The following is a 24,368-nucleotide window of genomic DNA, read 5'->3' on the forward strand; positions in this document are numbered from 1 at the left end:
ACATTTCCTGACGATAGTGTCTGAGTCTCAGGATTGCGGGCTGTAGTTTCAGATATGAAAGGGGCAGCTTCACTGCCTGGGAAACATGCATCCACTCCCTGACTGAGTGGATCTGTTCAAGTTCCTTGTTTTATCGCTGAAGATGCAGGGTACAGACACTGGCCGATTTCTAAGCTGAGACAGGTGCAGTGTCAAGCACCCCTTGGAGCAAACCAAAGTATGTCATGCTACTATATAAAGATGAGCAGATGCCGAGGACCAAGAATCCAAACTTTCCCAGTGCATTTTCTTCTGTTAGTTGACACTTTGAGCATACCAATATATTGTCTTTCTTTCAATCGATCATACAAGTATGGCTTCCGGCATTTTTATGTCAGCATCTTAACTCTTTCAAGTTATGATACCCTTGTTCTGCCTTTTGTGTCTTTGCTTCGACTTCCAGTGATCAGAGTGACTTTTTGATCTAGCCCAAACAAGAATTCACAACCCTGTTTGACTGCGGAAAGCATGGTCGACAAAAATGTCTCGTTCAGATCTCTCTTTAAGGTTTAAGGTACCATCAGTAATGTAAATTTGCAATATTTTGGACTATATAAGGCCAGTCCCAACAATGTTGTCTTTCAATTCGCTCTCTCCATCAAGACCGTCTACATCTTCTCGTCGCACAATGGTTCCATCGAACGGAAGTACTCGAAATGAAAACAACACAACCCTACGAACAAAACAGCCATTCATGTTTGACTTTGTGGCTTATCGAGACGAGTGGCTCCAATCCCCGAGCTCGAAGTGAGTGATCCATGTTGTATTACTAGTCTTCACATGGCCCCCACCTACTCCCTCCCAGATTACTCATCGGGGGACACTCTATCCTCACGATGAAACAACGTTTATCCTTCCGCTATATCATCCGCGATACATTTGCTCTTGTCACGACCAGCTTCTTCAACTATATGCCAGGAAGGCCGGAAATCGACAGCAATACTGGGCGACGACTGCTCGGGGTCGACGAATGGGTGGACACTATTACTATGCGGCCAAAGTCTGTACGCTGCTTGGGGTGTAACGACCGCATACTGTTTACTCGTAAAGATTTTGATGTTAGGATGTGGCAGACACATCGGGATTCCTGCAAGGGCATTGATGATATGATGAAGAAAGCCATTGTGAAGGAACTCATCATGCTGGCCAATGATGCGGAGTTCTGAGCTCTTCGATACTCGCACCGTCTTTGAGAATTAGCTAGGGTAAAAGTGTTTGCATAGGTGTAAGTCTGTACATTCACTGCATGTCAATAAGAATGAAAAGGATTAAACATACCTAACATGGTGTTCTACCTCGTAAGGTTGATAACTTTTCATGGAAGGGAAACATACTTCAGCCATCACTCACACCAAGTCACTATTACATCTCAAACTTGTGATTATATCACATTACGGCCTTGGAGTCATGGAAACCGCTAGTACTAGCAAGACTGATCCTCCATCCTGTGCAACAGAAAAGAAAGTACAAGTTCATCATCAGTGACTGCTGACTGGAGTTAAATTTGCCAGAACACTGGGAACATGTCGCTGGTTTGGTCTGGTGTGCAGTTGTAAAAGCAGATCATTCCAGAAACCAAGACACAGGAAATGTTGCCAGGCTATCTTTTGGAGATATTCTGAATTTGGAACCAATGGCATGGTGCAAGAAGACTGACTTGATAAACTAAGGAGCTGAAGTAGTGCCTTTCCAGAGAGATGAAAGATTGGCCTAGCCATGATTACAGTGCACAGTATAGTACTTACATCTGTCAAATTTAATATGATGTTCCATAGAGCTATAGAGCAAAGTTTAGATTTGAAATGCCCCAAAACACTAACTCTGCATGGCTCAAATTCTTCATGTTTTTGTGACTCTCATCCTGATGTCCACCAAAGTCACCAATGGCAAATGGGCACCTTGTTTATGATATCAAAATCATGAATATTACAGCTGACTCACCACTCCATTAATGAGAACTGCTCTGGTCTCAGAGGGAGACAATTTTTTTTTAACTTCAACTTTCCTCTTGGTGTTCCTGTGATGAAGATGATGTGGCCATATCCACTCTTAGTTGTTATGCCAAGCTCATATCATGTACCCTATACCGAACTGTGCCTCCACCTGGATTAATCTGCACTGGGGAACCTTTTCCAAAAACACTTATGTCAAGATTGGTATGATATGCCACTTCTATCCAGAGCATCTCAACAGAAACATCATTTGGCCATATATGATCCAAGAGGCTCAGGCCTGTGAGATACTGATGAAGCATCCTCAGTAGAATGCAGCACAGTATTGTGGATATATCAAGAAGGATGGGTTAATTGAGCCACTGCATATAAGAATAAAGGGTAGGAAGATTCCACCATGTCTCCATCATATTGATGAATATTTTCATATCAAACATGATACTTCCACCAAGGTGAGGTGTCTGGAGACAAAGAAGAAGAATTGCTGTTCCATCAATGTTTAGGGTCAACTTGGTGAGGGCTTCATAGAGAGAAATATCAATATAAGTGAACCACATTCAAAGTGAAGGTGTCAGTTTCTTCATATGACATGCTGTCCACTGTCAGAGAAACAAGGGCAGAGAGTGTAAGTTTGGAGAGAATCTGTTTCAGAGTTGTTGGCCACTCATTGCATAGACAAGCCACATGTGACACAAGATTTAATGACTGCAAATGTGTGCATGTCAGAGGATAAGCTCTATTGCTATCATCTTCCAGTTTCATAGTGTTATGTTCACAAAGTAGAGAGCAACTCTCTAGCTGAGCATGAGATGATGAAGCGATATCAGACCTATATTGAAATGACCTGTGTTACTATGGTGGCTTTCATAGGTATTAATCTGGTGCCATGGAAGAATGAAATAACTGACCAGTTCATCAATGTCAATGACTCCCAGGGCTTGAAGCATTGGCACTGAAGGAGACAAGTGGATTGTCTCATTAAGCTTTTCTATGAAAGGCAAAGATAGTCATAAGCATTTCATTCAGCAGAATGTCTTTGAATGCAGGAAAATGTGGAGTTCTTTGATGGAGAGAGAAATATCAAATAGGATTTTAGCCAGCCACTGAGAAGGAACCTTCATGGCATAGTATTTGTTACTACTAGCAGTGGAGACAAATAATGGCCAATTTTCCAACTGAATAAACTGTTCTCCAAGACATTCCACATAGAGAGAGGACTGCTGTTTGCAGGGTCTGTGGAAGAAATATTCATGTATGACTGGAGTTCAGGAAAAGACATCATAACCATCTTCCACTACCTTGACATGGCTTCAATTGTCCACATAAGATTATGAATAGGGTGAAAATCCCATCTGGTGTCACAGGCCTTATTCACATGCATTACTTATGAGATTCTTATAGCTAGCACATCAGTCATATTGAATGCTGTTATGATAGCAAAATATATTTTCTATCCTCAGTTGTCTTTGGATAAATCAATAACACAGACTTGATCAAATTTGATGTTATATAAAAGGTGTGTATGCTGAATTGTCACTCTTCCATGTTTAGTATGTGTTCAGTGCTATATGTAACACTCAATCCCTCTGCCATGTACTTGTCCAATGCAGAAGAGCTGTTATATCATTTACTTCATTATTTGCATCTATTATGATGAGGTGACATAGATTGACTTCCTTCAAGCACTGGATGCAATAATGACCTTGACAAGAAGCAAGATGCCATTGTATGCCCACTATTTCAATGAATGCCTCCATATCAAATGCAATACTTCTGCTGAGGTGAAGTGTCTGCAGATGAGAAACAAGAATTGTTGTTCTGTCAAGCTTCAGGTTCAACTCAGCAAAGACTTTGTGAAGCAGAATGTTGACATGAGTGAGCCATATGTCTACCAAAATAGGTGCCACACAAAGAATATCAAGTAAATCCTCCTCTGAAATGAAGCCATGATCAAAATAGAGGACAGTGATAGGGCATTGAGATATGACAATGAGATCTCAGATAGTGATGAATGTCCCAGATTCTTCATGAGATAGACAGTCTACTTCCAACAAAATGAGTGCAAGCAATATGAGTTGAGTGAGGATCTACTTAAGCACCATGTCAGAGCTGCTTTCTGAGTCAAGTATATGTGAGAAAATCTTCATTGACTGTAAATTTGTGCACATGAGAGGAAAGACTTTGTTATTGAATGCACCCTTAGTAGAAGGTTCTTCAATATGCAAAGTGCATTCTTCTAGCTGTGTAAGTTTCCTGAGAACCTTCAGTTGAGCATATGTGGTGGAGCACATGCCATCTTCAATCATATAGTTATGGTTGCTTCTGTACCTGACAATCTGGTGCTAAGGAAGAATGACAAAATGGCTGGATTCACTGACACCAATGATCTCTACATCTCAGAGCTTTGAGGATGTTTGCAATAAGCATAGTTTTCCATATGCATTAGTGAAGGCATTATTATCAAGGGAACAGAACAAAAATCTTTCCAATGACAGCAATGGTAATTGTAGCTGGGAAAGTTCAATGAATGTTTGTAAACAGAGAGATAAATAGAGCTCTTGGATATCATGAGACACAGTGTATAGAATTCTGGCAAGTTGTTCCGGAAATCCAGAAGGATTGTTGACATTTATATGTGTTATAGAGACCAATAATGGGCAATTTCATGAATGCCTGAATTGTTCACCCAGACACTGTGTGTACAATGGAATGTGTCCATCATCTAGGATGATGTCAACATATGTCCACAGCTCAGGATATGACAATGCCACCACCCTCCAGTCCTTGGAAACACATTCTATGGACCACAAAGGGTTATCAGTGGGATAAGAGGTCCACATAGGGTCATTAGTGTTACAAGAGGTCCACAGATAACTGTTGTCAGGATGTGTGTGATGAATGGGGAATTCAATGGTATGATGGAATATTTGAAGCAGAATTTCTGCTGGAAGGCATCATATAGAGCTGAGAACATGTTTTCTGTGATCTATAGCAGCCAAAAGTCACTCTTTCTCTCTACCCAAGATCCTAGCTTTCTCTTTGACAGATTTTTGCATCTTTGCTAGCATTTGGTCCAACTTTGCTTTCTCAGTGACCACACTCTGAACCTGCTGCTTGTATGATAATATGGCCAATTTTAGTTCATCTGCTTTGGTTGGTGACAGTTTGTTGTTGCAGTACATCAACTGGTCCAGATATTGGAGATCAATAATTTCTGTAGAGAAGTCATAGGATGGCAGCTTATGATTGGGGCAGGAGCAGCCAGAGCAAGGTTTTCAGCTCCACTGATTTTACTGTGACATTGTCAAAGATTTGAAGTCTGCCACCACCAATGAGACATGAGTTTTAGAGGAGTGAAAGTACTCTCACCCAGGTAGAGTAATTTATAGAGGTAGATAATTCTTGGGCATGGGCAGTTGTGGGAGCAGTTTGAAGGTTGAATGTCACCTTTTGTCAAGCAGTGGTTGGATGCAGGTGGCAAGGTGTTTTGGAGTTTGGCAAAGTTCCTGATCAACATGCATGTGGACTGAACTTTTTGTTTTAGAACCGGTTTCTTGTGATTTTGTGGCAATTATAGGTCTTACAAGTTTGAAATATCCTCCTCAGGTCTAATGACCTGTACTTAGCTTGTTGTTTGAAATGACACACATGGCGGGTTGATTGACACGTTTGTGTCACAGTCAGCGAGGTAACGCACATGTGAATTCCATTTCAAATTAACATCCCCGGACCCCCGAATATCCGAATTTTGGCATTCTGGATCCGTACCCCGATTATGAAACCGGGACCCGTACATGTTCTCAGACTGTAGGAGCGGGCAACAGCTGAATTTCTCTGTTTATGTGTCTAGAACTGCTCCACCTTTTTCACATTGCTCGTCTGACCAACGACCTTGGCGCCGCTCTCATGGATAAGGCGTCGGCCACTGTAGAAGGCAACGTGCGGAAATGTTGTTGATTTACCGAGGCCTCCAATGGGTATGTCTGAGCTGGAATGGGTTAGTTTCATCTATGAGACAAAGTGCTAGCTGCATTGTTTTTGCTCCACCAAGTACTGATGTCGCGCTGCAGCACTGTCAAAAATACGTCCGTTTTCCAGATTTCAGCCTTCATGTGCGAATCGACAATGCATGCACCAAGGTTCAGTATGTTTTCTTGATATAGGTTTCAATATGTGCGCATATACCGTGACCTTTACAGCCTGAAAGAGGTCCGAGATATTGACTTTCCCGTACACAGTAAGAGGTCACGATTTCTCGCTCGATCGTTTCCATGATACCTCTGGAATATGCTAGAAAGTGTTGATCTGCTCCTTATCCAAGTATGCTGACGGTATTCCAGAATTACAGGGGGGAGAAAGAGCTGGGACGAATGTACTTCCTGCCGACATGGGCTATGAATACAAACTTATCGGATTTCTGCGTTGCTTCGAGATACCATGTCCACCGCCAACTGGCAGAGTTTGTGATAGGACCGAATCCGACCTCGTCCGTTGATGACAAACTAGTTCACCTGTGACTGGTGTCGACTATTTTCTTTCCAGAACCTGTCATCTCGCCATTCAAAAGCTGGTTTCTCTTGCGTACCCTGATACCATCGCCCATCAATCCCTGATGATCTCACCTCACGGAGACGCCATACCGCCGGATCCCAAGAGACGCCTCAACTCGAAATCGTACACGGTGCGCGGTGTGTGGAATGGTGTGACCCGCTCCATAGGGTTCAATCCCGATACGGCGTCCATAGCACAGCTGGATATACCACCATTGCTTCTTGAGTGCCAGCAATGACCCAGAAACCATAGCGCAGACGGAATTCACCCAAGTGTGGCGTACGGTTGGAGAGATGTGACATGTGTTCATTTCTCATTCATTTTCAAGACAATTTATCGATTGCGTTCTATGTCAGGCACTTTCATGAGAAACATAGACCTGGACCGACGTCCAATGTAAATCCAGCTGTTGTCAATGATGGCTGCCTGGTTGGGTCCGACAACAGTATTAAGTGCCTCAAGGCGGTGCTATTCGATCAGGTATTCTTGAGTGTTCACTGTTCACTGCTGTGACCTTCCCTGCGAAGACTACACGAGGTCGTCTGATGGCTTAGTGAAGCACACTATCGACACGTAAGTTATTTCATGCATCGTCCTCGTTGTTCTTGATCTTTCCCATACTTTTTCAGGCGTAATATTCAGGCGCCGCAGATGGCTATCGATTGGTACGAGGAGTTCGCATGGAGTAAGGAATCGATGCACGGCCGTTTGAAAGTGGACATCTGTATTGCTTGAGAATGGTGTTTCTTCCTGAGTTTCTATTTGCATATATGACTGTGGACTGAATCGCATTGACTGTAGGACGTACGCACTGTATCGAACATGTTGTAGAATGGCATATATCAACAGCCGAGAAGGCACTGTAATTGTATTATTTGTAAACCTTGTGCTCACGGCTCGAGGCGTGTTGCTGTATCCCAGGTACGTACAGCCACAAATGTACTTCTCGGATCTAATGGATGCTTCCAGGAAGTTCGGACTGAGTCATTCCCGTTTTCGGCGGCTCCAAGCTCCCTCCAAGCGAGACTCGAATTGAGTACTGGAGATCCTAAAGTTGACGTTGGTGTCCGACGCGTATAGGACGATTATAACATTCACCGCTGTTTTGTGAACAGCATAAAAAAACTTTTTCGCCAACCACCATAGCCTCATGGTTCCGATGACAGCCCATTTGATCCGTCTCTCCTTCGCCATATAGGAGGAGGCTGTACAGGTGTCACAATAAAAATTCCAAGGGAAGCAGGTTCCGTCACTCCCACATGTACGTTCCTTTCATCTCTCAGCCCCCGCGAAAAATATACCGTCGCAAGGGCGGCGGTAAAAATAGCAGCAGTAGGGGAACTAGGAAGACCAGCACTAGTTCAAGTGGGAGCCGCTCCTCCGGTGCGCCACGATTACTTGTCATTCATCACTGCGCCTCACGAGATATTCAGGTTCGACGCGTACTCAGTCTATAAGTACCAGTGGGACCTCAAAGCAGGCTACTTCGTATGGAAAGGGCGGCGGTGCTGTGTCCACTATTCCTTCTGGGCAGCTCTTTGCTGGACGCACGCAAGGCGGAGGGACCAGGGACCAGGTGGTTGGCACGAGGTACGTCCAAATTCATCCTCAGAAGACACGCGTCGGTTAATGGTCCTCGGTAGAACCTACGGGAGCGGATATCCAGGTATCACAAGCCGCGGTGTCGCTGGGCTGGGGTTCCCATTCTACTACTGGCCAATAGCGTGGGGCGGTATTGGGCTGGGGTCGGCTGCGTACTTACACGACAGCGAGGTGTGATACTTTTTTCCGTCCGTTCCGTGGTCTTTGACTCACCACCATTAAAAGTACGGACGTCCGGATAACTCGAGTCGGCCAGGAGGAGCCATGACCTACGCCACATTCCCTGCAAGTTCGGGGAACGCTACGTTCCATGTTGTGGCTGACAACGATACCGTGGCCTCACTTATTACGGACGTCAACAGCAATTGCTCTTCGGTGATCAATACTACTTCTACATCCAGCACGCCAATAACGTTCAATGACTCGGATGCCAGTACGCCCAAGCCGGAGCAGTCTGTGCAGTATTATCGTGCAAGCACTGTGGCTTTGACGGTAGACGGGTACAACAATACCGGAGCACTAGAGAATGATACCGCGGATACGCCAATACCTTCTTGGGTAGATACCAACACGCTGAATTGCCTAAATTTGACGATCGAAGCCGCTGTTCCTCTTGTGGATGGCGCGGGCCGACAATGGGTCGCGCCGAATGTAGGCTTCGTGACCCTATTATGGATTGTGTATCACCTCTGTTCGTTTTTCTGATGACTCGGCTGACTTTTGATGCCGCTTTTTGTTGTATTTCTTCAAGCGATGATACCCATACATGATGTGCTGTGATATTTGCATTGTATTATATCTACAGTTTTGATTCCTGTATCTCTATGCCTTGCTTCAGATGTATCTCTTTTTCCATTACAATATACCTGTGTTTTTCTTTGGGGCAGTGATGAGCCTCCAGGCTCTGTACACCCTGAATTTATGTATTTCCTATAACCAGACCTCAGTGGTATTTTCTGTTCTACAACAAGTCTAATATTGTCTCAACTATAACTGGACCTACATTCCTACAGTCATTTTATGTAGTGAATGTCACATCATTCTACACCTCTAGGCACTATATTCATTGATCCTTCTAGATTCAGTCATCATAATTACTGAGCACAGACACCAATCAAAGAATATAACATATAACCTTCAGTATATGTCACTCATGTCATAATTGGGTACTCTCTAATTAATCAATGTTATTGGACTCAAAAGACCATTTTACTAAGGCTGTTGAATGCCAAGTCATATCTAAAACTGATACTCTCCTGGCCACTTGCTTCAGGATGAAATATTTCCACACTCTGTAGTCTCACAGCAGTTTTCTTGTGATGTTCAGTGTTGAAGTCTATGACTTAACTACTCTTGAACTGATTATATTGTCTTGCTGCTATGAAAAATGAATAATAATTATCATATATTTCAAGAATTTTACTAAGCTAAAGTTATACAGTCTTACTAAGATATTATTTACAGACTTAGGTGTAAAAACTGAATACCAAGATACAGTAAAGACAGACAATCCTTGTGTATGTTTTCTGGCCAATTCCAAGTATTAACAGATCTAGCACAAGAATAAAAGAACTAATTCCATGCCAGTTTTCTCATTCTACATGCCATTAAAGTTATACATTCTCTTAGAGTATATGTCACTGGATCCTCACTTTTCAGCTCATTTTATCAACCACCTGTGTTATCTTTTTCAACACCCACTGTTCTTAAACCATTTATTATCAACTCCAACTGTGTTTTCATCCTATTGTGCTTCCTAGGTTTCCAAACTGAAAGTCAAAAGTTTAGTATCATTTTTATCTCATTTAACTCACTAGTTTCAGTCCCAGCATGGACTATTTTACTGACATTTGTGTATCTCCAGATATTCCTCCAATAGTTTCTACAGTTCAGATTATACAACCATTACTGGAGTATCTTTCTGCAAGCTATCTCCAGTTTTCTCCATATCTATAGAAGGCTTTAGTAACAGAATGATACTGATTGCCTTCCCATCTTGATGGTTTAGATCTCTTCCACCTCTTCAAGTCCAGATTGTAGTATTTCACCAAGAGTATTAGGTTGCAGATCAAAAAGTCACAGTGTATAAGTTGCATTAAAGATACTGTCAATGTTACGATTTTTCCTATTTTCTTTCTATTTTCTTTCTTTTTCCTCGGAAATGACCCCTATCTTTGCTTAGTCAGGGCGCTTAGGCCAGCGCTTAGGGCCGTGGGAACGCTTAGCTCAGCAACCCAGTCGGTCACTCTCCTATCGCATTGCTGTGTGCTGTGAAGGGAGAGACAATGCTCCTTTTGTTCCACCTTGCACTGCCCAGATAACAAGCATAACAGCAAGACAACAGCTTTTGTGGAGAGCCTGGCAACAGCAGGGGAAACAGCTCTACAGCAGACAATATCTTTTGTAAACAGATATTAATAGCCAGATAACAGAACAGTATTTAAGTAGCTTAGTTCTCACTGTAATACCTCAGTCTCGAACTAAAGTTTATTCTCTACCATTCTATCTCGAGCAACTTGCAATTGCCTTGACTACACAACTCTGTTAACACATCAGTGAACTCAGTCAGACATACCTGAAGTGCGAGGTACCGAACTGTTTATCACGTGTTAATAGTCATGTGAAGCTTGGGCCTAACAGTCAACTGTACAAAAGTACACCATAAGTCCACTGACATCACTAACATCTGATTTTTTTTATTAAAACCAGACTCTTATGAGTTTCTGTGTTTATTATTGCTATTGAAGTACAGGTTTATCATTTCTGAAGCCCACTGCAAGAGAGATATTTTTATCTCAGATGTCTTCATTACATTTATACTATAAATATTACTCTTTAATTCATTCTTTGTATCAGTATCCTACTTGCTGTAGATATGAATTTTTCATAATTTCATCTAAATTTGAGAGAACTGAATCCTACATTCTAGTACAAGGCTGAGGTCTTTAAAACACTGTGTTATGATGACAGTTACAAGCTTCCAATATGCACTTATCTGGACCACCATCTGAAGCATCAGCTTCTACTTCAAGAAACCACACTTCACATGCACTCTCAACAGAATCTTTTATTCCCAGAGAATTTACAGAATCCTCTATCTCATGTGCTTGAGTTAGATGTCTCAACTAGGCATTCTTTCACATTTTCTAACCTAGAAGATAAAGATGAACAGCTTGGCTCTGGAGAACTTTTGAGTACTGTTTATAGAACCACTCCAGGTTTACTGTTTTCATCACAACATAATTCTTTTGGAGAATATCTGCTCGAATACATCTCTTTTCAGCTACACCTCGGCTTTTCTTAACGGTACTTCATTTACCGAGTATTAGACTCTGGACCTTCCATTCATAGTCTTCAAAGACTCGGGCGAAATGAACCCCAGCAAAAAGGCCACTCTCACGTGGAATCCCATTTATGGAGCGCTAACAAGTGGGTCATGGGTAAATGAATGAATAGCCATATGTCTCCGATGTATTACTAACGGCTAGGAAATTATGAAGATGCCACCATTGAAAGGAGACATTTAATAAGCTCAATGGGAGGATACCTCGGAGGATGCCTATAGGCAGGAACCAAGGGCAACAGAGAGTGAACAACGGCATACAGTGTCTGGGTTATAATTTCTGGATGGCGATGCTAGATTTAGTTAGAATCTGAAGGCAAAAAACGAAATCAATGATCTCATTTAGAGCCAACGACCACTGCCGAGAACTTAATAAAGTCGAAAACACCTCTTGTAATCCAGTTTCAACAAGAGATGAAAAGAGCTGGCACAGATACAGTGAGAACGAGATACAGATCCGCAGTTCGATGGGCGCCTGATAGCAAATTTGGATCGATGAAATGAATTTCCCAGTCTCACCGGGACGTCGAGCGCCAGCAGGAAAAAAGAGAACACATGGTGGAGAACCTCGGTCAGCACGAAAAGGGGCAATGTACAATTGCGGCGTGACCCGAGTACGTGGCTGAACGGGTCCAGGTCCAGGTGGAAAGAGGAAGAAACCTCCTATCACGTGGCTTGACACCGCGTCGCGCTGGCTCTTTTTAGTAGCTCCGACGCGGCAACGGTCCGAGTTGCCTGATGATTGACCGCGCATGGGATTTGCGAGTGCCGAACGCTGGTCACGCTCAACATTGCAGTATTATCTACCTACCAACTGGTGCAAGAAATTGGATTGTGAGTATATATCCCAACTATACCTCTCCCGGGAGCGTAACAAGAAGCCTCATCTTCTCGTTCCACTTACCGTCCTCCACCCATTTGATAGACTTATCTTCACATAGAGCAAATACCTCATTATTCGCTCTTGCGGGTTTATCCGCGCGCTCAACGGCTACCCTCTCATCATCAACGCGTCTAATCCATGCTTTGGCAATCTCCGCTTGAGAAGGTTCCAGTGACGGGAGGCGAAGATGCCACAGATACGTGTCCGTACCATGTGTAACGTATCCTTCCAAAAGATAATCAGTACACACAAAATAATCAACTACATGAAATCACACACCGTTCGTCCTATTCTGCTCTGGCGTCCATCGAATCTCGTATCTCAGCACAGGGAAGTCTGCATCGTGCAAATCCCTCGCGAGTATCCTCACCGGCAAGTGCACCTGATAATCAGAAGTCATCCTTCCAAACATCCTCGCGCACTCCTCTGGGGTGGCATCATCTCCCAGTATCTCGTACTGGCCCATAATCTTCTCCGCGATATCGTCCTGGTAATACCTCTCCAGATTGGGAACGATGTCTGCTGGTTTCTCGATGACGGACGAGGTGGAGTAGAAGTACCACTCGTCTGTTAGGTCTCCGAGGATAACACTACGGACGCCTTTGTCCTTGAGCGCCTTGGCGAAGGCTCCTGAGCGCTGCCATGTCATCGTATCGGTTGTTGAGGTTAGCCAGTCGTCGTCCACACATCCGCGGAAGGTGCTATTGTTTGGCCCGGCTGCTTTGCTTTCGATGGTGCGACATATTGTTTCGGCAGGAACTGCGCGAAGGTCGTCGAGGATGGTAGATGAGGTGGGGTCAAGGTGTAGGGCACGGCAGAAGGCTTGGAATTGAGGGCGCATTTCTGCTCGCGTCTTTGGGGTCAGACTGTCAGAACGATGAGATTGTTATTGCAGTTCATATAGGCGTGATTCTTACACCATGGCATTTGACATTAGATGAGCAGATTGGAATGGGGACTGGGCGCCCTCGGGAAGATGGGAAACGTGATGTAGATTCTGATGAACGGCATGGGCGCCTTTAAATCGGTCTGTTAGACCAATGAGCTCCTTTAATAATCAATGCCGTACCTCCCGATAATCCGACGAGCTGGACGTCTTCCGGGTTTCCTGTCCGCGAGTGAGTGATGAGGTTATTATGCGAGCTCAGCTACTCGTACCTCCAAAAACGCTGATATTGTCCCTCACCCACTCTAGCGCGACCCACTGGTCTTTGAAACCAAAATTTCCCTTCACCAAGGGCTCATCACACGCCAGGAATCCAAAGGCGGAGAGGCGGTAACCGACGTTTACCCACACCTCCGAACGGTCTGCAGCCACGAATTGGTTTTGATACGTTATACGATGTGGAGAACTGTATTGCAGGAACCTTTCTTGCCAACTGAGAGGATCAGCTGAATATTGTAGATGAGGCTCTTACCCTCCATGCAAGTATACCTTGACTGGGAATCCTTTCTGAGACGGGAAAGACGACGGAACGAAGATGTTCACGAAGAGACTAGAGATTATTCACTCATCTCATGGAAGGGGTCGAAAAGAACAATGGGACACACGGATTCTCGGAGGGTTTTCCGTAGCCCACTTGATCGACATGGTAACTCCCGGCGGCCGCTTGGCCGTCTCTTCTTGGCTGAAATGCCCCTGTAGAAGTGTCACGTCCGTATCAATGAAGACGTGTATACACTAGCTGCTCACAGGTATCCTCCGTGATGTACTCCTTCTTCTCGTACTTGTAGTCCAATGGAAGTGGTTCCGGATCCATGAATCGTCCAGGTGGTAGCGCATAGGGCACCTCTGAAAGTTCATACACGATAAACTGTACGCCATCGTGAGATGAACGTTGATTCTCACCTAAGAACGTGGCTGTCCCATTCTTCGCTCGACCACCGGTCACACTACCGTATTTGGTGTCTACAACGACACGTTCGGGATTGGCAGCAAGCTCATCGTGTATGTGGGGGACCGATGCCATGAAGGAAAGTGTTCGACGAGGCCACGGACCGATGAATATATATCGATATTCGGGGCACGCTCCCCGGAAATAGATCGGATTTTGGAAAGATAGCTTGATAGGTTATTCAAACGCGATTTCTAGCACTGATTGCTATTTACTGGACCCTGGCGTATATTTCTGTCACTACCATCAGGGTGGAAGAAGGCAGGGATTAGCTTTCCTGAAAACAAAGGTTGGCGGGAACATTGACAAAGCTATTATTCACTCACGTATTCTATGTTTGCCTCGGGCAACTATAGCAGCATGACTCTCGTGATAAGCATGGTATCCGGACCTGGATCTTCTGGGGATAAGATACGAATTCGAAAAAATAGGCAGGCAGTTCCGCGAAGTCGGCAACTGAATGTAGCATCGAGAATTTATTGAACAGGTAATTATGCGAGATCAAGAGTGTAGCCCATCACTGCTGCTAGCTACTTTCTGGACCAAACGCGTCGGGAACCTGGTCACTGGTCAGGTTGAGGTCGGCGATGTCGGTCCGACCGTCCCTCGCGTCACATCGGTAACGTCGTATCACGGTCACAAAAATCCTTTCCTCCTGCTCCCCATTGTCGTCGTTCACGACGGCGGTCGTGCTTGGGATGCTCCACTTTCCTTCTACACGCATGAACGGTGGGACCAATGCCACCAACAGGCGTTTGGATGGCTTGAACGCAACGCAGCAAAAATCCTCTTCGGATCCGTTATTTCTTGCTATCGAGGAAGAACTACATGATACTCGACGCGTGCATGCAGACGGGCAGGAGGACGATTTGCGCCTGGCGCTGAGTATGGTTATTACCCGGGTTACTGAACTGGTGAGTACTCTGGATGTTGACGATGCGCCCAATACTGATCTACAGTAATCTCAGTCAACACTCCTTAGCGAAGCCTACAAGACCCAGGCAGACCTCGAGGTCCAGCTAAACGTCACCAAATCAAATCTGAAGCTCGTCATTGCCAACAACGAGATGCTCGAGGAGGCATTGAAGCAAGGTCATGCGAACGACATTGGGTGGAGAAGGTCGAGCAGTTCGGACCACCGGCAGAAGAGCCAGAGCATTGATATCGTACCGGAGAATGGCGTGGCGATGAAATCTCTGTCGAGCTCGCCTTCGTTGCCGTCCTTAGCAGGCACACCGCCGCCACCACCACCACCACCACAGCAACAGGACAGCAGGTTCTTTTATAAGTTCCGGTTCACCTCCTCCAGTTCCGCGTCGCGCGCGTCCAGTCGACCTGGGACACCGAATCTCGGGCATGGCCCATCATCGCCTAATCCGACGCTCACGTCACCGTCGATGCCCAGTCTACCTGTAATGGCGAGTGTGAATGCCAGCAAAGACAAGGAAATGGAAGAGCTGATGGCGTCGCTAGAGAAGGAACGGGTGGCGCATAAGGTCGTTGTTCGCGAAAAGGCGGCGCTGGAGGCAGAGCTCGAGTCGTTATCTCAGGCCCTATTCGAAGAGGTGAGTTCTCTTTTTTGATCTGCTATAATTATTACTGATGATCATGATGGCAGGCGAACAAGATGGTGGCGACGGAAAGGATCAAGCTGGCTGAGACAGAGGAAGAGCTGAGGGAAGCCAGGCAAGAGAAGGAGGCTCTCAAGAGCGCCTTGAGGGTCGTGGAAGGGGAGAATGTCCATTTGCGGGGCTCTTCATCCAGTTTTAGGACGCCAGATCCATCGATGGAGAACCTCGCACTATCAGAGACTCGCTCGCGATCTTCTTCAGAGGTTGGTGTAAAGTCGCGACCAGCTTCTGCATCGTCGCTATCGTCGCCATCCGTGTCCAGAGAGACGTTCTCGCCGGTCTTAACCGCCGAGATAGGCCCTGCTGCAGCAGGGGATGGAGAGGAGCTGGCGGAAGAGAACCCTACCCCCCAACATCGGAGTACGGTCCCATCGCCGTCACTTATCGAATCGTCGTCGCTTTCGCAATGGGCGGAGGAGAGAATGATCCGATACCCAGACAAGGAGGAAGAAGCTGAAGAAACACTGCGTCAGCGTAAGCCGTCGCCGCCATGGGACGAAGGGTCTTCTCCCTGGGCAGATGTGCCTTCTTCCGATACCCGCACACGATTGTCCACATCTTCCCCGTTACTACCTATCTCGCCGCATTGATACAAGCTTTTTTCAATCAATCTCACTTTGGCATGCCATTCGGGACTATTCATCCCTCTCGTACTGCTCTACCTGCATTTTCGTTGACGTCAATGTATTTATAGCAAGTCTGTTGTACTGCAATCTCTTTTTTATTAGGGGAAATCGGAATACCTATGCACGCTTGTCGTGCAGTTTGGACGACTGTTGAAAGTGGTCCTGATATCCAGACAGTTTGCGACGGTTTCGCTTACTTTTACGACGGACTTCTGCGCTGACGCATGGGATGTAGCTCTACATGGCTGCTACAGCTACAGAAATGAAATGCCTTCGCGCTAGATGGATTCCAGGCAATGGTCAACAGAAACAAGTACCTAGGTTAGGGTTACTTGATGAAGCCCAAGCCAGGCACCGGGCCCTTCATAGGCCTACTGCAGATGTAGAAGCTGCATCTCTTGTCTTAACTGGATTGGATTGTTCGTCAACGTCGCCTTAGTACCAGTGCGGCTATTGGCCCGTCAATCGTCATCATATCTATCTTCATGAAGGACAAGACGCAAAACCACGCAATCCCTTTGATGCCCTACTTGTTGATAGTCCCTGCCGTCACTGCACCAGCATATGTGCAAAGATTTAACAATGGACAGGTGGTTTTAGAACCCGATACGGGCTCGGAGGTATCCCAGTCCGTAAAGGTATAGGTGCGAAAGAATGGCGATACGTTCCACCTCGTCTTCATCTGCCACATCATCTGCATCGATAAATCGACATAGATTGACCTCATTCACGAGCCGAACGGGAGGCGATTGGGCATGAGCAAGCGTCCATCATTCGAAAAGTGGGTAATCTGCGTCCACGGAAGGCAAAAGAAGTGCGACAACACGCGGAACTTCGACAACATGAAGCCGGCGGAGTAGCGGGCAGAGAAACAAAACCAGGTCTTCGTAGTCATCAATGGCTTCTCCATCCGTGGGAAAAAGACACGGGCTTTTCAAAGATGGCAATGAAAAACGCAGTGATGGGATGGCACAGAAAATCTCGGATGCGAGGTATTGGACGACTATAGTCCCGGGAATGACAGCGCTACTGTCCTCCACTGCTTTCATACCATCTCAGGCGACCAAAGAGTGATTTCAGCGGGATGAAAGTCCCAGCGGTCACCTCGTACGGTACGAAATGGGGGAAGTCAATAGTCGAGCGGAAGATACGAAGAAGTATTTCTGCGGGGAACTGTCTAATTGGATGAAGGAGCTGCTTCCATTTGATTTTGGCGTCGGAAATGCGCTGTCTTTCCTGACAGAGAGTGTCCACTTTTTGCTGAGCAAGCGAGATACGGTTTTTCATGTCGGAAATAAACTGTGCCAAACGAGATTTCTCCGTGTCCATATCCTGGATCTTTGTCTCATATGAGGATATCATTCCGCAAATCGGAGCGACCTGGCTCTCCATAGGTTCGTCATTCGAATGGGTAAGACACGCCAAATTTCCGTCATTGAGAGTGTAGTGAGTAGGAGTAAAGTCGTGAGAGGGTAAATTGTGATTGGGGCATGTTCACCTCGTGCAAGGTGTCCAGTTCAAAGGAGGTCCCGTCATACTGGACGTCTTGCTTTCAGTCAGCAGTCAGAAGGGACGAACGCAAAAAGAACTGAGAATGGATCGGGATCGGTAAACAGGCTGATGATGCAGAGTCCCGTCATTCCCTACAACAGTTTTCCTGCGTAGCGTAATTATGGCAGCTTTTGTTGGAGGATATCCGTACGTTTCATCTTATCTTACTTTTGATCACTCGCTCTATTTGCCTTATATATACTTACACCTCCTGTCGTTTCCCGATCACCTATATAGTCCAGCCGTTCCTATCTGTATGCCTCAGTCGCTTCACCCACGTTGTGCCCGACTGAGATACTCACATATATTCTTCTGTCAATAGCTTTGGTATACCTTATGATTGATGAAGAGATAGAGTTGGACTGTGGTAACTGGTTGTTTACAATTTAGATTATTTAGTTTAATATATTAATTACTATCCCCGGCACGTGAATTCTGCGTGACTTCGGAAACACAGATATGAACTTAGCTTGGGCCTTGACTTGACCTTGACTTTACCTCAGAGACAACCAAGTTGCCCCATAACCCCCCTTTGGACGTAATAAATTTATTGTGAGGGATGATTAGACTTCGCATCGTTCGCGTCTACTGACTCGGATCCTTTCTTAGACTGTTTTTTTTGCGCCACGCGGACCGAATCGAAACGACCATTATGACGGAAATTCCACTTAACTGGTCACCTTGCACAGGATGCACATGTCCCAATCACAATTTACCATCCCGCAACTTTTCTCCTAATCGCCACACTCTCGATGACCCGAATTTGTCACGTCTTATGTGTTCGAATGACGAACCTATCGAGAGCGAGGTTGCTACACTTCATGCAATGACAGCCTCCTATGAGGCAGAGATACAGGATATCAATGCAGAGGAATCACGTTTGGCACAATTCATCTCCTACATGAAAAATCGCATCTCACTTGCTGAGCAAAAAGCGAAAGCTCTTTGTCAAGAAAGACAACGCATTTCCGAAGCTATAATCGAAAAGAAGAGACTCTTTCATCCCATTAGACGCCTTTCCGCGGAGATACTTCTTCGTATCTTCCGCTCGACGATTGATTTCCCTATATCGCGGACTTTTTCAGAGGAGAATGACCAATGGGAATTTCATCCCAGTGACAGCATGCTCTGGTCTATTGAGATGGTATGCAGGCGGTGGAGCGTAGTATCACTCTCCTTCCCAGAACTTTGGTCGTTCGTGAATGTGGTGATCACCGACTCAAACTTCGGAGAAGATTACCATGGAATTGCATATGTTCGGCGGCTTGGCATGCAGCTGGCTCGTTCAAAGCTGCATCGTTTATCGCTATCGATTTTGAACGATTACAGTCACTCGTCATTCAACAGTCTGCCCCCAGCCCTGGTGGCCATTCTATTTGCCATTTCCGGCCGTGTGGACTGTCTCCATCTCTATCTCCCTGCCATCATGTTTTCAAAAATCCCATCGCTACATCTGCCTATGCCATCATTGACAAACTTGTGTCTGATTGCTATGGACGGAGAAGCAACCGATGACTATCATGACATGGATTTATTCCATTGTCCACTGCTTCGTGAACTGCATGTCGTTGATATATTCAATGTTTCCGGCTCGTTTGCTCTTCCGTGGGCACAAATCACTACCTTCACACATGATCATGCTCGGTATGAAATCCTGGTGCATGGTCCTGATCCCTCGTCTCTTCTGATTGCAATGGAAAAGCTTATAGCACTGGAGATATGCAAGTTAAGACTGCAACTGCCGACTCCCGATAGTCAGTTTACCGGGGGAATCTATCCATTATCTTGTTCCAACCTTAGCGTGCTGGACCTCTCATCTTGGGGATCCGAGATGCCGATAGAACAGCTTGTGGAGAGGCTGACACTTCCCGCCTTGACAGAGCTTCGAGTTTCTTGTTCTTCAGGCCACCCTTACCATGATTCCGATGTCACGTTCGCCGCCATCCGCGGACTGCTTGAACGCTCTGGACCACCTCCTATCACCGTTTTTCACTTTGATCACGGCAACATACGAGAGGACGACTTGTTGTACATCGTCCGTTCATGCTCAACCCTCGAGGTTGTCCATATCACAGATGTCAATGGAGACGCCATGACGGATCAGACACACCTCCTGTTGACGCTGAAGGTCGATGAAGCTACTCCTTTGCTTCCGCACCTGCATACATTGTATATAAGCGGTACGATGTCGTTTAGTATGCAGACATTCGTCGATATGGTAGAATCCCGATGGACGCTTGCTCATGCCCAATCGCCTCCAGTTCGGCGCTTGGATAAGGTCAATCTATGCCGATTCCTTGATTGGGGGGAGGAGCCGGACGAAGACGAAATCACTGTCCTTTCTGCCCTTGATGTCTACAAGTCGCAAGGATTGGACGTGACATTTGGTACAAAGGCGCACAGGTTTTCATCGCTACACGGTCCGCGAGCACTCGCTCATTAAAGTGTTCATTTCATTATCGCGTAGCACGCTACGGCACCATCGAAGATTATAGAATTAAAAGTCAACGAGATGTTGTTACGATCATATCTACGAATTGTTCTTTAAAAAAAGACAAAAAAAAATCAAGCGCTAGGTCCGATTACGATTGGCTTAACTTTGGAAAGCTGGCTGATGGTCTCATTGTCCAAGTTCAAATGGGCTTGGACCAGTGCGGGAGGTGTCAATGCCAACCACTGGAGACTTCCGTCAGATAGGTTTGACCCCAAGGCAATTTTTTCTCACCTGATTAAGGCTGATGTCCTGGAAACGATCTGAGAGAGCACGAGGTTAGTTTTATCCCTCGAGGCAGAGATGCTCGAAGACACCCACCCGACTTGAAGACCTCTAAATACTTTAAAGTCGTATTTCCAGTGTTTTCGACGTAGTGGCCTGGTTCAGCGAAGTTGAGAATTGAGCAGCAAGTGAACAGGTATCAACTACTCACCGTAGGCTGTCGGAACGTAGCCTGTCCCAGAGGGTTAATGGCCATATAACGGGAATAGCACAAAAGGCAACTAACCGATATCGCCAGGCTGATAATTGAATGTCCCAGCAGTACCTTCCGATGCGAAGATAGTCATTCTTCCCGTACCCTCACTAGAAGGATGTCAGATGGAGTCTACAAAGATGCGAAATAAACACATGCATGAAGAAGCTCCATTCATCCATCGTGGGATGCCAGTGTAGCTCCCTATAATTCCATCAGTGGACAGAAATTCGACGATGCAATAAACCATATCACACCGCATCGCGCCGGGATTAACGGTGACCTCAGCCATGGCGATAGTCGTAGAGACAGTGAATGTCGTAGAATCCACAATCTTAACAGACCCACCCGAAAGCTGAGTTGCATTGATTTGAGAGAGCGGGAAAGAGAAGGGATTAGGGACCGTCCCTTGGGGATCTTCCGGAGCAGTTGCATCGTCGGGAGGGACCTCTGCAGATATATCACTCAGCTTTATTTCAGGGGGCACCGGAAGAGAACGAACCACTCGGGAAGATGTAGAGCTCATGTGCAGGGATGTGCGCGAACGCGTCCGGGTTACTGACCTGAAAGTTCTTTTGGATGACTAGGGATCAAGGTATCTTTTCGTCAGCGAAGGAATGGGTCAGATGACCGAGAAAGTGCACCTTCGTACGGAACGTGTTCCAGCCAGTCAGTCAACTGCATTCCTTCATTATTAACCGGTAACCCTGCTCGGGTGTATGATCCGACTTACCAGGAATGTTCCGTCTTCATTGAAATCTCCGTTATCAAATACCTGCGTTATGTTCAGAGAGATGTTGGCAGGTTACACAATAGAACCTACTAGAAGAAACTCGGATCCTTCTTCATCGTCTCCGGTGGCCTGTAGAGAGTGGGGAACACCTGGAGGGAAGTACCATAAATCACCGGGATGCTAAAGCGTTTTCAGAAAAACTAATAGTACGAATTGAATAGGGCATACCACCGTAGCAAGGTAGTTCCGCCCATCCGCGTCGACTGCCGTGATTTGCGTGGATCCCTTTGAGAGAAGATGTTGGAAGATGACAACTTACGATACAATTGGAGATATCTACCTTCAACACGTACGCCCACTGGTATTGATTATGTCAGACGAGCTCGACATGAGTAGACTAAAAATCGCATACCTCTGATGTCGTGTGCCAATGCAATTCGCTATGAGTCTCGTATAAGCCACAGGTATACCAAATCCAGAGGCACTTGCCGAATTGCTCCCGGTTCGAGTCGCATGTCTACGCTGGCCATTTCTGCGAACAGGATTATGTGAACTTGCGGCATCATAGGTCACCAGTTTACTCACGAGTAGCGACGGGCATGACCTGAACTAGAGTAAATTACGTTAGTCTGTTGTCATTTGACGAGAGGTCAATAAGCAATAGCTTACTGTTCTCTTGACGGGCCCATCCCCCCGTTTGTAAACGAGTATGACTGAGGGCGAACAGCCATTTGGAATTGGGACTGTACAATGGCAAAGGCGGGTCAGGAAAAGGACGGAGAATGAGAAATAGAATTCACTGACATCGTTCCAGCATCAGTGGTCGGTGGGGCAAAGAGGTCGGGATTTTGCAGATCAAGCGGAATGTTATCTGGTCCAATAATGGGGGCACCGAGCGTTCCACGCTCAGGAGTGACTACAGAAGGGTCGCTAGTGTCGTTCCACAAGACATAGTTAGGGTCAGTGGAGATGAATCCGGCAGTGGTCGTTTCTTCGAAGGAAGTATCTGTCGAAGTCGGAACGGCGGTGTTCAACGGAGCCTCAATGGAAGATGTAGTAACACTGGCGTCGGTTGAGGAGGAATTATGGCTTGTAGGAGCGCCACCAACGAATTTCGTAAGGAGAATAATTAATAGAATGGAGGAGACTTTGATCATGATGAACGTCTTAGAGAGTTGGACTTCTGAGACGAATGGAACCAGACATGCTCGATTCCTTTAATACTGTCCATGTAACATCTCTCTCTCCGAGTTACAAATCGCCGAGTCATTCAGTCCTCGGGGATGACCGGGTGTCAGCTACAGCCCTAGAGTACATTTCAGATGAACAAGAAAGGTAAAACGAAGGATCGCTCACGTCACGTCTTCATTTTTCATCCATTGCCGGGGTGACAAGGAACTTATGGTACGGACCTCAATAAAAAATAGCTAAACAGCGTAAGGTCTGATGCATTGATATCCCAACAGTGCCTCTGTTCAGCATGAAAGCCATAGCGCCCTGTCAGGTGCCTGCAAGGGACCTACTGCTCTGCATAATGGTACCCGTAGAGGGCAAGTTGGCTTCTAGAGGTCGTCAGTAGGGCGAAAGAAATTATTTTTCGGCTCAATAAACATCCGCTAGCATGGATATAACCGCCATCAGCGGGAAACTGCCAATAAAGTGGACTTCTAGAGTTAAAGAAATGTATATTTAGCGCAAAATCATCACGAACAAAAATAGATCACGCCACACGTTTAAAAATAGCCATCTCTCGAGGAAAAATCCAGCGTTGAGTACCTTCCTCATAGAATAAGGAGGAATAATGTGCATAAGATTAGAGGTGTTCCGGGCATAAGACTGTAAAATTCTGAATGCATCCTTCAAGGCCATGGACAACTTTGATGTACCGGGGGGTCTCCACAACCTTAACTTCTAAAATGCGACCGGCGACAAAGATAGCTGACTGAACACATGCGATGAGAATCTATTAGAACAATTATCCGTTGTATAGGGAAATCCGACCTCTGCGGAACGCGCTTGTCGTCTGAAGGGCATGTTTCCAGATTGACCCGAGCTTATAACAACTTCAGAGGAGCTGCGGTTGAACCTGCACGATGATACGGTAGTATAAATAGGCGCAGTCGCATTAGCTGTCCGATTCTGCACGATAGACCTTATCATTAGTAAGGCTACGTCCGTGCGAGATACTTCAATGACGTACGAATGATATCTGAAAGTAAGATATCAAAATTCACATTTGGAGTTAAGTCCTGTAATGGCGGAGAATTCGGTGAGCTTCGAAAAGAGGTGGAAGAACCCACGCTTCCCCAAGTGATCACATGGATCGCTAGGTGGGCAAAGAACGCCTATGATACTGCGCAGTGAATAGTAATTCGCAGAGATACTGGCCCCCTTGTTCACGAGTCGGTACAACTGTTAAATATCGCTCCATCGTTAACCGCGGAAATAGGACACGCATTTAGTGTCTACCTGTAAAAATGGGCCCAGGAAATGCTGAGTAAGAATGACCTATGTGATCTTTTGCAGCCGGCATGGAATCACTTACTAGGTGTCGATTCTCGAATTGGATTCGCATTTATAGTATATACATTGG

At 45.8% G+C, this 24,368-nt stretch overlaps 8 protein-coding genes across 8 annotated transcripts; 5 read left to right on the forward strand and 3 right to left on the reverse strand.

Annotated features, from left to right (window-relative positions):
* Positions 1–749: 749 nt before the first annotated feature.
* On the forward strand, positions 750–1,213 carry BT62DRAFT_935841 (uncharacterized protein). The gene is made up of 2 exons (XM_043187021.1): positions 750–786; positions 845–1,213. The coding sequence occupies exon 2, from the start codon at positions 876–878 to the stop codon at positions 1,203–1,205; it is 330 nt and encodes a 109-aa protein (XP_043036040.1). The 5' UTR covers positions 750–786; positions 845–875; the 3' UTR covers positions 1,206–1,213.
* Positions 1,214–5,964: 4,751 nt separating this feature from the next.
* Positions 5,965–7,622, forward strand: BT62DRAFT_922489 (uncharacterized protein; the record flags this gene model as incomplete). Its single annotated transcript, XM_043184405.1, has 13 exons — positions 5,965–5,988; positions 6,062–6,135; positions 6,191–6,228; positions 6,286–6,311; positions 6,332–6,477; positions 6,534–6,672; positions 6,737–6,837; positions 6,899–6,987; positions 7,070–7,115; positions 7,172–7,227; positions 7,344–7,404; positions 7,445–7,463; positions 7,512–7,622. The coding sequence occupies 13 exons, from the start codon at positions 5,965–5,967 to the stop codon at positions 7,620–7,622; spliced, it is 930 nt and encodes a 309-aa protein (XP_043036041.1).
* Positions 7,623–7,801: 179 nt separating this feature from the next.
* BT62DRAFT_982442 (uncharacterized protein) lies at positions 7,802–8,849 on the forward strand (the record flags this gene model as incomplete). Its single annotated transcript, XM_043189683.1, has 4 exons — positions 7,802–7,925; positions 7,976–8,132; positions 8,186–8,315; positions 8,370–8,849. 4 exons carry the CDS (start codon positions 7,802–7,804, stop codon positions 8,847–8,849), a joined length of 891 nt encoding a protein of 296 aa, XP_043036042.1.
* A 3,489-nt stretch (positions 8,850–12,338) lies between these two features.
* Positions 12,339–14,531, reverse strand: BT62DRAFT_973486 (alpha/beta-hydrolase; the record flags this gene model as incomplete). Its single annotated transcript, XM_043189116.1, has 9 exons — positions 14,220–14,531; positions 14,064–14,162; positions 13,922–14,009; positions 13,789–13,866; positions 13,529–13,737; positions 13,440–13,478; positions 13,288–13,387; positions 12,650–13,236; positions 12,339–12,595 (listed from the first exon to the last, which is right to left on the reverse strand). Exons 1-9 carry the CDS (start codon positions 14,338–14,340, stop codon positions 12,339–12,341), a joined length of 1,578 nt encoding a protein of 525 aa, XP_043036043.1. The 5' UTR covers positions 14,341–14,531.
* Positions 14,532–14,987: 456 nt separating this feature from the next.
* BT62DRAFT_1010131 (uncharacterized protein) lies at positions 14,988–16,486 on the forward strand (the record flags this gene model as incomplete). Its single annotated transcript, XM_043177616.1, has 3 exons — positions 14,988–15,179; positions 15,234–15,830; positions 15,884–16,486. 3 exons carry the CDS (start codon positions 14,988–14,990, stop codon positions 16,484–16,486), a joined length of 1,392 nt encoding a protein of 463 aa, XP_043036044.1.
* Positions 16,487–17,118: 632 nt separating this feature from the next.
* On the reverse strand, positions 17,119–17,914 carry BT62DRAFT_1010132 (uncharacterized protein; the record flags this gene model as incomplete). The annotated part of the gene is made up of 3 exons (XM_043177617.1): positions 17,119–17,244; positions 17,323–17,525; positions 17,587–17,914. 3 exons carry the CDS (start codon positions 17,912–17,914, stop codon positions 17,119–17,121), a joined length of 657 nt encoding a protein of 218 aa, XP_043036045.1.
* A 638-nt stretch (positions 17,915–18,552) lies between these two features.
* Positions 18,553–19,951, forward strand: BT62DRAFT_374728 (uncharacterized protein). The gene is made up of 3 exons (XM_043180685.1): positions 18,553–18,625; positions 18,683–19,717; positions 19,776–19,951. The coding sequence occupies exons 2-3, from the start codon at positions 18,726–18,728 to the stop codon at positions 19,780–19,782; spliced, it is 999 nt and encodes a 332-aa protein (XP_043036046.1). The 5' UTR covers positions 18,553–18,625; positions 18,683–18,725; the 3' UTR covers positions 19,783–19,951.
* A 687-nt stretch (positions 19,952–20,638) lies between these two features.
* On the reverse strand, positions 20,639–22,932 carry BT62DRAFT_1079156 (oxalate decarboxylase; the record flags this gene model as incomplete). Its single annotated transcript, XM_043179456.1, has 18 exons — positions 20,639–20,749; positions 20,799–20,827; positions 20,886–20,945; positions 21,001–21,021; positions 21,076–21,152; positions 21,196–21,246; positions 21,300–21,492; positions 21,545–21,625; positions 21,687–21,720; positions 21,776–21,817; positions 21,866–21,955; positions 22,004–22,060; positions 22,116–22,133; positions 22,188–22,215; positions 22,265–22,307; positions 22,361–22,384; positions 22,445–22,518; positions 22,580–22,932. 18 exons carry the CDS (start codon positions 22,930–22,932, stop codon positions 20,639–20,641), a joined length of 1,386 nt encoding a protein of 461 aa, XP_043036047.1.
* Between the last annotated feature and the right edge of the window lie 1,436 nt (positions 22,933–24,368).

This window comes from Guyanagaster necrorhizus (genome assembly GCF_019112545.1).
Source record: "Guyanagaster necrorhizus MCA 3950 unplaced genomic scaffold BT62scaffold_28, whole genome shotgun sequence".
Lineage (NCBI taxonomy): Eukaryota > Fungi > Basidiomycota > Agaricomycetes > Agaricales > Physalacriaceae > Guyanagaster > Guyanagaster necrorhizus.